The 15,650-nt window shown below is 40.6% G+C and overlaps 1 protein-coding gene across 1 annotated transcript; it reads left to right on the top strand.

Moving 5' to 3' along the window:
* The first annotated feature begins 1,164 nt into the window (after positions 1-1,164).
* On the top strand, positions 1,165-14,158 carry LOC115149942 (deoxyribonuclease gamma). Its single transcript, XM_029692757.1, has 8 exons — positions 1,165-1,464; positions 4,855-4,943; positions 6,791-6,883; positions 10,590-10,702; positions 10,940-11,052; positions 12,090-12,247; positions 12,532-12,628; positions 12,932-14,158. The coding sequence occupies exons 1-8, from the start codon at positions 1,300-1,302 to the stop codon at positions 12,998-13,000; spliced, it is 897 nt and encodes a 298-aa protein (XP_029548617.1). The 5' UTR covers positions 1,165-1,299; the 3' UTR covers positions 13,001-14,158.
* The last annotated feature ends 1,492 nt before the right edge of the window (positions 14,159-15,650 follow it).

Below are 15,650 nucleotides of genomic sequence, written 5' to 3'. Positions count from 1 at the left end.
TGCCTTGACAGGAACTAATGAGGATCCGTAATAAACCCCAGGAAGAGTAGCTGCTGCGTTGGCAGGAACTAATGGGGATCCATAAAAAAACCCAGGAAGAGTAGCTGCTGCCTTGACAGGAACTAATGGGGATCCATAAAAAAAACCCAGGAAGAGTAGCTGCTGCATTGGCAGGAACTAATGGGGATCCATAAAAAAACCCAGGAAGAGTAGCTGCTGCCTTGGCAGGAACTAATGGGGATCCATAATAAACCCCAGGAAGAGTAGCTGCTGCCTTGACAGGAACTAATGTGGATCCATAATAAACCCCAGGAAGAGTAGCTGCTGCCTTGGCAGGAACTAATGGGGATCCATAATAAACCCCAGGAAGAGTAGCTGCTGCCTTGGCAGGAACTAATGGGGATCCATAATAAACCCCAGGAAGAGTAGCTGCTGCCTTGGCAGGAACTAATGGGGATCCATAATAAACCCCAGGAAGAGTAGCTGCTGCATTGGCAGGAACTAATGGGGATCCATAATAAACCCCAGGAAGAGTAGCTGCTGCCTTGGCAGGAACTAATGGGGATCCATAATAAACCCCAGGAAGAGTAGCTGCTGCCTTGACAGGAACTAATGGGGATCCATAATAAATACAATCACAATACAAAAAGCAACACCACACGGCATAACGCCTCGCCCGTATTTGAGCTAGATAGCTTCCTGCCTCTATGCTGATAGACCTCTCACCACATCCTAGAGAGAGAGAGAGAGAGCGAGCGAGAGAGAGAGAGAGAGAGAGAGAGAAACAGAGAGAAAGAGAGAGAGAGAGAGAGACAGAGAGAGAGAGAAACAGAGAGAGAGAGACAGAGAAACAGAGAGAGAGAGAGACAGAGAAAGAGAGAGACAGGCAGAAACAGGGAGAGAGAGAGACAGAAACAGAGAGAGAGACAGAGAGAGAGACAGAGAGAGAGAGACAGAAACAGAGAGAAAGAGAGAGAGAGGGAGACAGAGAGAGAGAGACAGAAACAGAGAGAGAGAGACAGAGAGAGAGAGAGAGAGAGAGAGAGAGAGGGAGACAGAGAGAGAGAGAGGGAGACAGAGAGAGAGAGACAGAGAGAGAGAGAGAGAGAGAGAGAGAGACTGTAGCCAATGTTACAGAAGATATGTGTGACGTCTTTTTTTTAATCATTCATCTTAAAAGGAAGTATTGGGTTTCAGATAGCTTAAACACACACACACACACAGCAGCTGCTGCTACTACTACTACTACTCCTGGCTCTCTGTACCCTCAGCCAGTCTGTTGTTGACCTCTCAGTGAGCATGTCGGGTGGTGTTAGTGTTTGGAGGGTAGTGATCTGGCTGGTGCTGAGCCTGGTTCTGGGGCTCAGTGGTGGGGGTTCAGCCCTGAAGATCTGCACCTTCAACATCCAGTCCTTTGGAGAGAAGAAAATAGAGAAGCAAGAGGTGGTTGATGTCATATTGGCTGTAAGTAGTCTACATTTATTTAGTTTAACCAAAGTTACGTGCCAAATAGCACCCTAATACCTATGGACCTAGAATGCTGGTCCCGTGTGGCTCAGTTGGTAGAGCATGGTGTTTGCCAACGCCAGGGTTGTGGGTTCGATTCCCACGGGGGACCAGTTCGGGGGGGAAAAAAAAAAGTGTGTAAGTCGCTCTGGATAAGAGCGTCTGCTAAATGACTAAAATGTAAATGTAAAAATGTACTGTATGTATAGATAATGCTGTTTATGTAATGTATAGATAATGATGTTCATGGACTGTACGGATAATGCTGTGCATGTACTGCATGTACATCAGTAATACCTATGGGCCCTGGTCAAATGTAGTGCACTATGTAGGAAATAGGGGGCCAGCTAGTCAGAAGGTAGTCAGAAGCAGTGAGTAGTGAAGTACGATGATTTGAGCTTCTCTGTAAATAATATCAAGCCGCTCTACTTAAATTTCATCATAGTAATGCTACCTCTGGGTATAACATTGGTTAACGCAGCACTCAGTCCTTCTGTCAAGGTCCTTAGTGCAACAGACAACGGATCAGTTAGTAACATTTAAGAGAGAGGGGGGAAAAAAACACAACTATTCCATTGAGGATGTTTAGAAACGTTTAGAGGAGACCCAAAGCCTGCTACAAGAGGAATTGTATTTTTTACTTTAACATTACAGACGTTCTCCAATAGACCTATTACCTATAGACTGTCTCCATGTTGTTCAGGACACTACATGTGCACATTTTTACTGATGTCTTTATACATTCATGTAACATTTCATGTATGTACAGTTGAAGTCGGAAGTTTCCATACACCTTAGCCAAATACATTTAAACTCAGTTTTTCACAATTCCTGACATTTAATCCTAGTAAAAATTCACTGTCTTAGGTCAGTTAGGATCACCACTTTATTTTAAGAATGTGAAATGTCATAATAATAGTAGAGATGATTTATTTCAGATTTTATTTCTTTCATCACATTCCCAGTGGGTCAGAAGTTTACATACACTCAATTAGTATTTGGTAGCATGGCCTTTAAATTGTTTAACTTGGGTCAAATGTTTTGGGTAGCCTTCCACAAGCTTCCCACAATATGGTCGGTGAATTTTGGCCCGTTCCTCCTGACAGAGCTGGTGTAACTGAGTCAGGTTTGTAGGCCTCCTTGCTCGCACACGCTTTTTCAGTTCTGTCCACAAATTTTCTACAGGATTGAGGTCAGGGTTTTGTCATGGCCACTCCAATACCTTGACTTTGTTGTCCTTAAGCCATTTTGCAACAACTTTGGAAGTATGCTTGGGTCATTGTCCATTTGGAAGACCCATTTGCGACCAAGGTTTAACTTCCTGACTGATGTCTTGAGATGTTGCTTCAATATATCCACATCATTTTTTGTCCTGATGATGCCATCTATTTTGTGAAGTGCACCAGTCCCTCCTGCAGCAAAGCACCTCCACAACATGATGCTGCCACCACCGTGCTTCACGGTTGGATGGTGTTTTTCGGCTTGCAAGCCTCCCCTTTTGCCTCCAAACATAACAATGGTCATTATGGCCACACAGTTCTATTTTTGTTTCATCCAACCAGAGGACATTTCTCCAAAAAGTACGATCTTTGTCCCCATGTGCAGTTGCAAACCGTATTCTGGCTTTTTTAATGTGGCTTCTTCCTTGCTGAGCGGCCTTTCAGGTTATGTCGATATAGGACTCATTTTACTCGTCTCCTCTGACCCACTGGAATTGTGATACAGTGAATTATAAGTGAAATAATCTGTCTGTAAACAATTGTTGGAAAAATGACTTGTGTCATGCACAAAGTAGATGTCCTAAACCGACTTGCCAAAACTATAGTTTGTTAACAAGAAATATGTGGAATGGTTGAAAAACGAGTTTTAATGACTCCAACCTAAGTGTATGTAAACTTCCCACTTCAACTGTATGTGGATGTTGAATCCCTTAAAATGTGTGTAGAAACTAGATGTGGTTGTTCCATTTACAGTCTGCACTTAGGGTCTTCTGTGGTGTTCCTGCTAACAGTGAGTTTCGTAGTCGGTTCTGCAAACAGCGGTTGACATTTGAACCTGAGACTCTGTACCGTACGTGTTTACAGCAGACTAGTTAACCGCATCGTGTCACAATCATTACCTCACAACTATGACTTTAGCATAATAAACCTATACAGGACCCCTTCGAAAACGACATGGTGCATGTCAAGGGCAACTATCTTGTCATTACAATTTACATTAATAGATAATGCTGCTCATATAATGTATAGATAATGCGGTGCATACACTGTATGGATAATGCAGTCCATGTAATGTATAGATAATGCTGTGCATGTACTGTATGTACATCAGTAACACTCAGGATGTGTATTTGATTATTTTATAGTTCCAATTACTGGTGTGTTTTGTTGGTGAAAAGCAAAAGACCCCTGAACTGCATTGTGTAGAAATACGTTCCATGGAAAGCAGAGGTGAGGAAGGTGATTGTACAGATGTTACAACATCCTTCAGAATACGGAAGTGTAGAGTAAAGAAGGTGTCCTGACCTCAACAGGACAACCCAATAAACAAACAGAACACACCTGAACTGCGTAGAAATGTGTTCCATAGAAAGCAGAAGTCAACAGTGGGGGATCTGGTGTGGCCACATTCTTTAGAAAACAGAACAGAGTCTGAGTGAGGTCAGGTTAGCGTGAGAATCGGATCTGTGAGAATAACTATATTATATAACTAATGAAGTACACTATGTGGTGGACGTTCTCCTCTATGGGAAAGAAAAACATCCTGTATATTAAGTTCACTACCGTTCAACAGTTTGGGGTCACTTCGAAATGTCCTTGTTTTTTTTTTTAAGAAAAGCACATTTTTTCTCCATTAAAATAACATCAAATTGATCAGAAATACAGTGTAGACATTGTTAATGACTATTGTAGCTGGAAATGGCTGATTTTTTAATGGAATATCTACATAGGCGTTGAGAGGCCCATTATCAGCAACCATCAATGTGCCATTGGAACACAGGAGTGATGGTTGCTGATAATGGGCCTATGTAGATATTCCATTAAAAATCTGCCATTTCCAGCTACAATAGTCGTTAACAATGTCTACACTGTATTTCTGATCAATTTGATGTTATTTTTATGGACAAAAAAATGTGCTTTTCTTTCAAAAACAAGGACATTTCTAAGTGACCCCAAACTGTTGAACGGTGGTGTATATAATATACAGGAAGTTTAATTTCCCATAGAGGAGAACGTCCAGCACAGATTGAAACCCTGGCCATCTGAGGAAGTACTTGATGTTGAGGTTTCTCATTCACATGTACCAGCATCTCTATCCAGTGTACTAAAAGCTGTCTCTATATTGCAGCTGATCGCTCGCTGTGACATCATGCTGGTGATGGAGATCAAAGATCTCAGTGGGAAGGCTTTCCCTCAGCTGATGACTCAACTCAACAGGTAGGGATGACCTGTGCCTGAAAGAGACAGTTAAAATAACAATGGCTGGTGTGATGGCCAAGACCTGAAAGACATAGTTAAAATAACAATGGCTGGTGTGATGGCCAAGACCTGAAAGACATACTCCACTGATACAATAACACTAGTTTCTATTAATCTGGGTGTTATAAAAAAAAATGTTGGGGAAGATACTCTGAAAATGTAGTTTACCAAACTACCAATTACAATGCATTCAGAAAGTATTCAGACCCCTTAACGTTTTCTACATTTTGTTACGTTACAGCTTTAATTCTAAAAATGGATTAAATTGTTTTTCTTCCTCATCAATCTACATAAAATAACCCATGATGACAAAGCAAAAACAGGTTTTTAGACATATCATATTTACATAAGTATTCAGACTCTTTAATCAGTACTTTGTTGAAGCACCTTTGGCAGTGATTACAGCCTCAAGTCTTCTTGGGTATGATGCTACAAGTTTAGCACACCTGTATTTGGGAAGTTTCTCCCATTTTTCTCTGCAATCCTGCGTTGTCTTGGCTGTGTGCTTAGGGTTGTTGTCCTGTTGGAAGATGAATCTTCACCCCAGTCTGAGGTCCTGAGCAGATCTCTCTGTACTTTGCTCCGTTCATCTTTCCCTTGATCCTGACTAGTCTCCCAGTCCCTCCTGCTGAAAAACATCCCCAACAGCATGATGCTGCCACCACCATGCTTCTCCGTAGGGATGGTGCCAGGTTTCCTCCAGACATGACACTTGACATTCAGGCCAAAGAATTTAATCTTGGTTTCATCAGACCAGTGAATCTTGTTTCTCATGGTCTGAGAGTCCTTTAGGTGCCTTTTGGCAAACTCCAAGCAGTCTGTCATGTGCCTTTTACTGAGGAGTGGCCACAACCATAAAGGCCTGACTGGTGGAGTGCTGCAGAGATGGTTGTCCTTCTGGAAGGTTCTCCCATCTCCACAGAGGAACTCTGGAGCTCTGTCAGAGTGACCATCGGGTTCTTGGTCACCTCCCTGACCAAGGCCCTTCTTCCCCGATTGCTCAGTTTGGCCGGGCGGCCAGCTCTAGGAAGAGTCTTGGGGGTTTCTAAAAACCTGTTTTTCGCTTTGTCATTACAGGGTATTGTGTGTAGATTGATGAGAATTTTTTTATATTGAATCCAGTTTAGAGTAAGGCTGTAACGTAACAAAAATGTGGAAAAGATCAAGAGGTCTGAATACTTTCTGAATGCACTGTACTTAACACTGGAATAATTTAAGATACCCTTAAGAAAAATATAGTTTGCTTAACTGAAGTTACTTTGAAAAAGTAGTTCACTACAAAAATTATCATATCTAAATCTAAAGTGGCATAGACTGCAAACAGATCACTTTGGAATCAGATGTGATCACTCTGGAATCAGATGTTAACAGAATGTGTAAATTAGCCTATTAAACACAAAAAAGTGTTTCAAGTGAGAATAAGACAGGTCTGATGCTGAAAAAAGAAAGGATGTTTTTACCTACTTCACCCATATTTTATATTATTTTGACCCCAAAAAAGTTGTGTTTAGTTAGCTATAGCACTACATGACAAAAAGGTAATTAACTAGTGAAAACACTATCTAGATTTACATACAGTTCAAGTACCACCAAGCTACTGCGGAATGTAGTTACATTTCTATTTGAATTACATATAGTTCACTACTCCCCAACACTGTCAATAAAGTACATTAAGTTGTTAATCTATTCATGCATTCATTCGTTTGATGGTTCATTCATTGGTTCATTAATGTATTAATTCATCCATTTACCCATCTATTTACCCATCCATCCAACCATCCCCCTGCTCCCTCTGTCCTCTGCAGTGACTACAGCTCCAGGAAGAATGAGTATAACTATGTGATCAGTGACAGACTGGGACGTAAGTCTTACAAGGAGCAGTATGCCTTTATCTACAGGTACGTTTTACAGGGAGTAGTACCCTTTACCTACATGTAAGTCTTACAAGGAGCAGTATGCCTTTATCTACAGGCAAGTCTCACAATTTTGCCTGTGCTTACAGCTGTATTCCGTTAATTTTTATCCTAAAACAACTTTAGTCCTTGCCGATGACAAGCATACCCATAACATGATGCAGCATCACCATACTTGAAAATATTAATAGTGGTACTCAGTGATGTGTTGTGTCGGATTTGAACCACACATAACGCTTTGTATTCAGGACAAAACGTTAATTTCTTTGCCACATTTTTTGCAGTATTACTTAGGTGCCTTGTTGCAAACAGGATGCATGTTTTGGAATATTTTTATTCTGTACCGGCTTCCTCCTTTTCACTCTGTCCTTTAGGTTAGTATTGTGGAGTAACTACAATGTTGTTGATCCACCCTCAGTTTTCTGCTATCACAGTCATTAAACTCTGTAACTCTTTAAAAGTCACCATTGGCCTCATGGGGAAATCCCTGAGTGGTTTCCTTCCTCTCCGGCAGCTGAGTTAGGAAGGACGCCTGTATCTTTGTAGTGACTGGGTGTATTGATACACCATCCAAAGCCTAATTAATAACTTCACCAAGGGATATTCAGTTTCTTCTTTTTAAATTATTATTTTATTACCCATCTACCAATAGGTGCCGTTCTTTGCGAGGCATTGAAAAAGCTCCCTGGGCTTTGTGCTTTAAATTCACTACTCGATTGAGGGACCTTCCAGATAATTGTATGTGTGGGGTACAGAGATGAGGTAGTCATTCAAAAATCATGTTAAACACTATTATTGAACACGAAATGAGTCCATGCAACTTATTATGCCATTATTTAAAGCACATTTTTACTCCTGAATTTATTTAGGTTTCCATGACAAAGGGGTTTAATACTTATTGACTCAAGACATTTCAGTTTTTAATTTTGTATTAATTTAAAAAAATGTTCTACAAACAACATTCCACTTTGACATGATGGGCTTTTGTGTGTAGATCAGTGACACAAAATCTAAATGTCATCCATTTTAAATAAAGTCTGTAACAACAAAATGTGGAACAATTAAAGGGGTGTGAATATTTTGATAAAGTTTAAAAATATGACGTTATATGATAGCCTGAATGTGAAAGTCGGTTTAGTGTCTCTAGCTTGAACGGTTCAAGAGTTACTATTGGCAAGTTATTTTATGCTAATTAATGTAAATGTAGATAGTTATAGTTGATAAAAATTTCAAGAATTTGAATTTAGGATAGCCTGCATGTTTTAAAGTTGTTATTGTAGTTTAATTGGCCAAGATGCATGTCCATTTTGAATAGCTACCTCTGTATTCCTATGGTTCTCATTCAAACCCATGTTAATTTATGCAAATGATACCAATCTAAATTGGGTCAGTTTGAACATCTCTACATTGTTTTGGAGTTGATAGCTAAAATGGTGGAAGAGGAGCTACAATAGGCACAGATAGTACAATGAGACAGATATTTCATTGGATGTATAAATGTGAAGCATCCGGATGGCGTTTCCACTCACTACCAAATATGGTAGTGAGAGGAAACCCACTGGCAGGCAGTGGAACAAGATGGATTTTTTATTTTTTTGCCGACATTCTGCACATTTTTCTCATTGATTAAACATTTGATCACAATACAGTTTTCTGTTCCCAAAACTAGAATATGTTATGAACAGAGTGGACTAAGTTTTGTAGACTTTACCCTTTTCAAAAGTTGTCAAAAAAATCACGCTGTTTAAAAGGAGTGCAAAGGCGAATTGAGTTACCTAACGGGAAATATGCAGATTTTATAATACAACGTGCCAATAGGATATCGCTAGCCAGTGCTTGGCTCTGCCCCGTCTTTGCTTGATCTACTCATTTGTTCACGTTGGAAACTTCAAGCTGTGGTCTATCTTGGTTTAGTTGTAAAAAAAATTATATTTGCTGTAAGTCAAATCATTATTTTATTGTATTACCATTCAAGTCTATGGACCTTTTTTGTTGTTGTTGTTATTGAAATACATGGGGAGCTCATTTAAATATAGCTGTCGTTACTAAAGTATTAATGCTAACCATTGGAGCGGTAGTTAGCCTAGCGCGTTGGGCCAGAAACAAAAAAGTTGCTGGATCGAATTCCCGAGATGAAAAGGTAAAAAAAATATGTAGTTCTAACCTTGTTCCCCGGTAGGTTGTCATTGTAAATTCTAATTTGTTCTTAACTAGTTTAATAAAATAAAATAAAATAAAATAAAAAAAACAGTATGACCAAATGTTGCAATGGTAACCAGGGAAGAATCACCAACAAAGTCACGTGACTCGTGTAGGTGGTGGAAACTATTATGATTTTAATATTTGGTCAATCTAATTTTTTTTAAACTTTAGTTTTACAAAAATTGAAATGTCCTGAAGAAAATGTGCTGTTCTTGGTCCTCTTAAGTGTTTTTCATGGTAATTAAAGAAGTGGAGGTGATAGGGTTTTCATAGGTTATAGTTATACTGACGTATTTTGGGGTGGTTTGTAGGTGTGATGTTGTTATTGTGGATTATAATGGGCGAGTTGTAATGGTAGTGGTAGTAGTGGTGACTGTGGTGGTAGTAGTAGTTACTGCAATAGCAGTAGTATGACTAGTTAACTGTGGTAAATTCTAGCATAAAGCTTTATTGAAGTTGAGTCAGTCTGTACGCCCTGGACCAGAGCTAGTTAGTGTAGACCAGACCTAGCTAGCTACTATCTATGTCCTGGACTAGAGCTAGTTAGTGTAGACCAGACCTAGCTAGCTACTATCTATGTCCTGGACTAGAGCTAGTTAGTGTGGACCAGACCTAGCTAGCTACTATCTATGTCCTGGACAAGAGCTAGTTAGTGTAGACCAGACCTAGCTAGCTACTATCTATGTCCTGGACTAGAGCTAGTTAGTGTAGACCAGACCTAGCTAGCTAATACTAAGTAGGCCCTGGACTAGAGCTAGTTAGTGTAGACCAGACCTAGCTAGCTACTATCTATGTCCTGAACAAGAGCTAGTTAGTGTAGAGAAAAGCTAGACCACAGCTAGTGTGGACCAGAGTTAGACTAGAGCTAATGCGGACCAGAGCTACCTAACTACTATCTACGCCCTGTACAAAAGCTAGTTAGCTAGACCAGAGCTAGCTGGCTACTAGCTACACTCTGGACCGGAGCTGGCCCAGAGCTAGTCAGTGCAGACCAGAGCTAGATCATTGCTCTCTTTACTCTGTTGCTCGGCAACATTGGCTCAAAACATTGCCAGTGTATCATCAGCTATAAGCAACTCAACATGTTACAGGTGTATCAGTTCCTGCTCTATGATATGGACACTTTATCAAAATCTTAAGGATTTAGCTTTCTTTTAGGCCTGTTATAAACACACTGTAAAAAAAAAAATAAAAAAAATGTTTTTACAGTAACCTGTAATTTACTGTAAATTCCAAATAAACTTTGGTCAACTTTACAGCAATGTGCTGTTAAACCAAAGTTTATTTGGAATTTACATTAACATACTGTACCTTTTTTTTTTACAGTAATTTACATGTAACCGGCTAACAGTAAATTACCGTAATAACAGCAGGATGATTTATTTGTTATTTTTTTACAGTGCATGTATGGGCCTGAGAACTGTCACAGACCATAAGTAAAAAGCACTGAACTAATACTAAAGGAAGTGTGATGACATGTCTTTCTCAGACAGAGGCTGGTGTCAGTAAAGGAAGTGTACCAGTACCCTGACACCCAACCTGGAGACGAGGATGCTTTCTCCAGGGAACCTTTCATCGTCTGGTTCTCTTCCCCCAAAACAGGTCTGGCTGAACTAACCAATATATTATTACCGTTAAGACTAGATGTTATTAGGGCACGACACTTCACTGCAGCGCTACACTTCAATTACAATTCTTGCCCACAGTTTTAACACAGAAGAAAAATACCGAATTGGCAAGTTGCTTTAACAGTTAGAAGGCAGTAAGTTAAACTGGAGATATTGTGTCACAAGCTGTAAAAGTTGCTCGGGACAACAAGTATCCCTCTTTCCCCTGTAGCCGTCCAGGACTTTGTGATCATCCCGATCCACACCACTCCAGAGACGTCCGTCAGGGAGATAAATGAACTGTATGATGTGTTCCAAGATGTCAAACAACGATGGACCTCAAAGGTAGAACACGCACACACACACGCACACACACATGCACGCACGCAGACACACATGCACACGCACACATGCACATGCACACACGCACACACGCGCACACACACATGCACGCACGCAGACACGCACACACGCACATGCACGCACACGCACGCACACAGACACGCACGCAGACACGCACGCACACACACACGCACACACCATGCACGCACACACGCACACCTAGTTTGGTTTGGATTGACCTATTTCCTCTACATACATATATATAGTTGTAGTCTATCAGTAGTTGTATAATTTCCTAGTGGTTTATCAGCAGTTGACTAATTTCCTATCGATCAATCAAAATTTATTTATAAAGCTCATTTTACATCAGCCGATGTCACAAAGTGCCTATACAGGAACCCAGCCTAAAACCCCAAACAGCAAGCAATGCAGAATGTAGACGCACGGTGGCAAGGAAAAACTCCCTAGAAAGGCCAGAAACCACCTTCCTAGTGGTTTATCAGTAGTTGTATCATTTCTGTTTTCACGTGCAGAGGTGAAAACAGAGGTAAAGTTAATAACAACATACAGTATCTCGTACTGTACTCCACTGGTAAACCACAACAGTCACCACCAACAGTAGAGCTCAATGTTCTCCATTATGTGTGATATTTGTAACAATGAGATATTTGTAACAATGATATATTTGTAATAAATGTTTAGACTACTATGGGTCTAAGCAGATATTATAGAATTTGTAACAATGAGATATTTGTAACAGTGTGAATTTGTAACAGTGTGAATTTGTAATAAATGTTTAGATTACTATGGGTCTTAGCAGATATCATTTCTATAAATGGTGAACAAAAAAGGCCCTAAAATGACACCTTACAAAACCAAATTTGTGTGCAATGTAAACTGTAATCGGTACAAGATTAAAACAGATTATTCTGGTGCAAAAAAAATAAAAAATCTCCATTGAGCATGTTTTTTTTTTTGTCCAATGTACTTTGCACACCTGTGGTAGTTTCCATGCTCAATCTCACATCTCCTTTCTTCAGAATGTAATCATCATGGGCGACTTCAATGCGGACTGCGGCTACGTACCCAAGAAGCAGTGGAGCAGCATCCGCCTGCGGTCTGACAGCAGCTTCCTGTGGCTGACGGGTGACACCATCGACACCACCGTCAAGGAGTCCACAGACTGTGCCTATGACAGGTCAGAGCGCGTTGCCATAGAAACGTACATCAGGGGTTGTACAATCATGTGCATATCCTATGGCTTCCCTTTGAGTGTAACAAATGTGGTTTAAGCTTTAAGCTCAACGGGTTAAAACAGACTTGTAATGTGACCTAGGATCCAACCCGATCAGTATATTGAGCAGGTGCTGGATGTCAACCTAACTGTTCATCAGCCAGAATGTAATCTTTAGGATTTCTCTTTCTGTTGTATGGTTCTTCTACTCCTGTCTGACCCCTCCTTGTTCCTCTGTCTGTTTATAGGGTTGTCCTCCACGGGGACAAGATGATCCAGGCAGTCAAGCCAACCTCTCTGGATGTGTTTGACTTCAGACAGGCCTACGGACTAACCGAGCTACAGGTATAGCACCCTCTCCTCTCTCTCGACAGATCTGAAATGCATTTGATGTAGACTGTACCAACTAGAGATCCAAAACGTCAATGTAAAACAGTATCAGTGTTAAATCCTCTGATGGTGTCAGTGTTAAATCCTCTGATGGTGTCAGTGTTAAAGCCTCTGATGGTGTCAGTGTTAAAGCCTCTGATGATATCAGTGTTAAATCTTCTGATGATGTCAGTGTTAAATCCTCTGATGGTGTCAGTGTTAAATCCTCTGATGGTATCAGTGTTAAATCCTCTGATGGTGTGTATTTGTGTGTTCCAGGCCCTGGCGGTGAGCGACCACTACCCAGTGTGCATCACTGTGAATGCCGCTCCGAGGAATAGGGGTTAACGTCTTGTCCTCGTAACGGTCCCTTCCTGAGGACGTCTCTGTGTCACCCTGGTGGTCTGTGTGTGTCCTGCAGTGTTTGCTTTGCTCCAGTCCAGAGCCATCAGGCCCCCTGCAAGATCAATTAATCACAGAATCATGGTTACTGAGCCACAATGTGTTCTTCAAGGTTATTATAGTTTTGTGTTTTATATTTGTTTTTATTTCTATTAGTATTTTTTTTGTTGTTGACTTAATCTAGTAGTTTTTAATTCCATTTGAGTTTTCTAAAAACATTTCTATTTGGTTTTGATATTATTTAGTTTCAGTTTTAGTGTTAGCCTGGGTGGCTAACAGCTAGGAGACATGTATGTGTTGTAGGTTGCATTACTAGTAGTCTCAGACCTAGATTACAGATTATTACAGACCTAGACCCAGAGCAACAGACCTAGACCCAGAGCAACAGACCCAGAGCAGCAGACCCAGAGCAGCAGACCTAGACCCAGAGCAACAGACCCAGAGCAACAGACCCAGAGCAACAGACCTAGAGCAACAGACACAGAGCAACAGACCCAGAGCAACAGACCCAGAGCAGCAGACCCAGAGCAACAGACCCAGAGCAACAGACCCAGAGCAACAGAGCTAGAGCAACAGACCCAGAGCAACAGACCCAGAGCAACAGACCTAGAGCAACAGACCCAGATCAACAGACCCAGATCAACAGACCCAGAGCAACAGACCTAGACCCAGAGCAACAGACCTAGAGCAACAGACCTAGAGCAACAGACCTAGAGCAACAGACCTAGAGCAACAGACCCAGAGCAACAGACCCAGATCAACAGACCCAGAGCAACAGACCTAGACCCAGAGCAACAGACCCAGAGCAACAGACCCAGAGCAACAGACCCAGAGCAGCAGACCCAGAGCAACAGACCCAGAGCAACAGACCTAGAGCAACAGACCCAGAGCAACAGACCCAGAGCAACAGACCCAGAGCAACAGACCTAGAGCAACAGACCCAGAGCAACAGACCCAGAGCAACAGACCTAGACCCAGAGCAACAGACCCAGAGCAACAGACCCAGAGCAGTCAGATTTGATAATGAAGCATATTGAAACATTACCATCTCCTGGCAGCATTTACTTGACAGATTCAGAAGCTTGAAAACCCATTAGAAAAAAATCTAAAACTGAACATAATTTATGATGGTTTTTATTTTATTTAGTTTAGTTTTGGAATCAAAGATAATAGTTAAAGTACAGTTTTAGTTTTTAAAGAGGGTTTCTTAATTATATAGATAGATAGATATTTTTATTTTTAATAAATAGTTTTTTCATGATTAGTTTTAGTTTACTAAAACTAATCATATAGGGCTCTGGTCTATAGTAGTGCACTATATAGGGAATAGGGCTCTGGTCTAAAGTAGTGCACTATATAGGGAATAGGGCTCTGGTCTATAGTAGTGCACTATATAGGGAATAGGGCTCTGGTCTATAGTAGTGCACTATATAGGGAATAGGGCTCTGGTCTATAGTAGTGCACTATATAGGGAATAGGGTTCTGGTCTAAAGTAGTGCACTATATAGGGAATAGGGCTCTGGTCTATAGTAGTACCACTATATAGGGAATAGGGCTCTGGTCTATAGTAGTGCACTATATAGGGAATAGGGCTCTGGTCTATAGTAGTGCACTATATAGGGAATAGGGCTCTGGTCTATAGTAGTGCACTATATAGGGAATAGGGCTCTGGTCTATAGTAGTGCACTATATAGGGAATAGGGCTCTGGTCTATAGTAGTGCACTATATAGGGAATAGGGCTCTGGTCTATAGTAGTACCACTATATAGGGAATAGGGCTCTGGTCTATAGTAGTGTACTATATAGGGAATAGGGCTCTGGTCTATAGTAGTGCACTATATAGGGAATAGGGCTCTGGTCTATAGTAGTGCACTATATAGGGAATAGGGCTCTGGTCTATAGTAGTGCACTATATAGGGAATAGGGCTCTGGTCTAAAGTAGTGCACTATATAGGGAATAGGGCTCTGGTCTATAGTAGTGCACTATATAGGGAATAGGATACCAGAGTCATGTTAAAAACACTTGACGGATTATCCAAATGTAAATGATTATTTCCTCAGTTGAACCAGTTTGTAATATGTCATGTAGCAGTGTTCTTTTAAGGAACATTATTTATAGCTAACATATGTCTGTATATCCTATATCATAGAATACATTTGGTATATCCTATATCAGAGAATACATTTGGTATATCCTATATCAGAGAATACATTTGGTATTCCCTATATCAGAGAATACATTTGATATTTCCTATATCAGAGAATATATTTTGTATATCCTATATCAGAGAATATATTTTGTATTTCCTATATTATCAAGAGAATTGTAATAATAAAGGGTAAAGCCTTTGAGGGAAAATGAAAGATTCCATTCTCCTGGCATAGAAAGTATTCCTCACAACTACTGATCTACCATTGGCCGGTGATCTGTAGTCTACAGGTGACTGAAATAGACACACAGAATGTAGTAACTGTCATTTTGCTACTCCATGTTAGTGCATAGTGTGTTTTAAAGTATTTCTTTGCCATGTGTTGCTTTGTGATAAACATGCTCAAACATTAAACTAGTATTGTGTGTAGTTTTCATTTGTAATCT

Source organism: Salmo trutta, chromosome 16, assembly GCF_901001165.1.
Source record: "Salmo trutta chromosome 16, fSalTru1.1, whole genome shotgun sequence".
NCBI lineage: Eukaryota > Metazoa > Chordata > Actinopteri > Salmoniformes > Salmonidae > Salmo > Salmo trutta.
The sequence above is the reverse complement of the archived record's forward strand: the minus strand, read 5'-3'. Positions and strand labels throughout refer to the sequence as shown.

What these genes read in the sequence shown, in the direction of transcription:
- LOC115149942 (XM_029692757.1), top strand. Translation starts at nt 1,300, where the DNA reads ATGTCGGGTGGTGTTAGTGTTTGGAGGGTAGTGATCTGGCTGGTGCTG. An exon ending in AACAACGATGGACCTCAAAG is followed by an intron (nt 11,053 to 12,089) that starts GTAGAACACGCA and finishes TCCTTTCTTCAG; the next exon opens with AATGTAATCATCATGGGCGA. An exon ending in ACGGACTAACCGAGCTACAG is followed by an intron (nt 12,629 to 12,931) that starts GTATAGCACCCT and finishes TGTGTGTTCCAG; the next exon opens with GCCCTGGCGGTGAGCGACCA.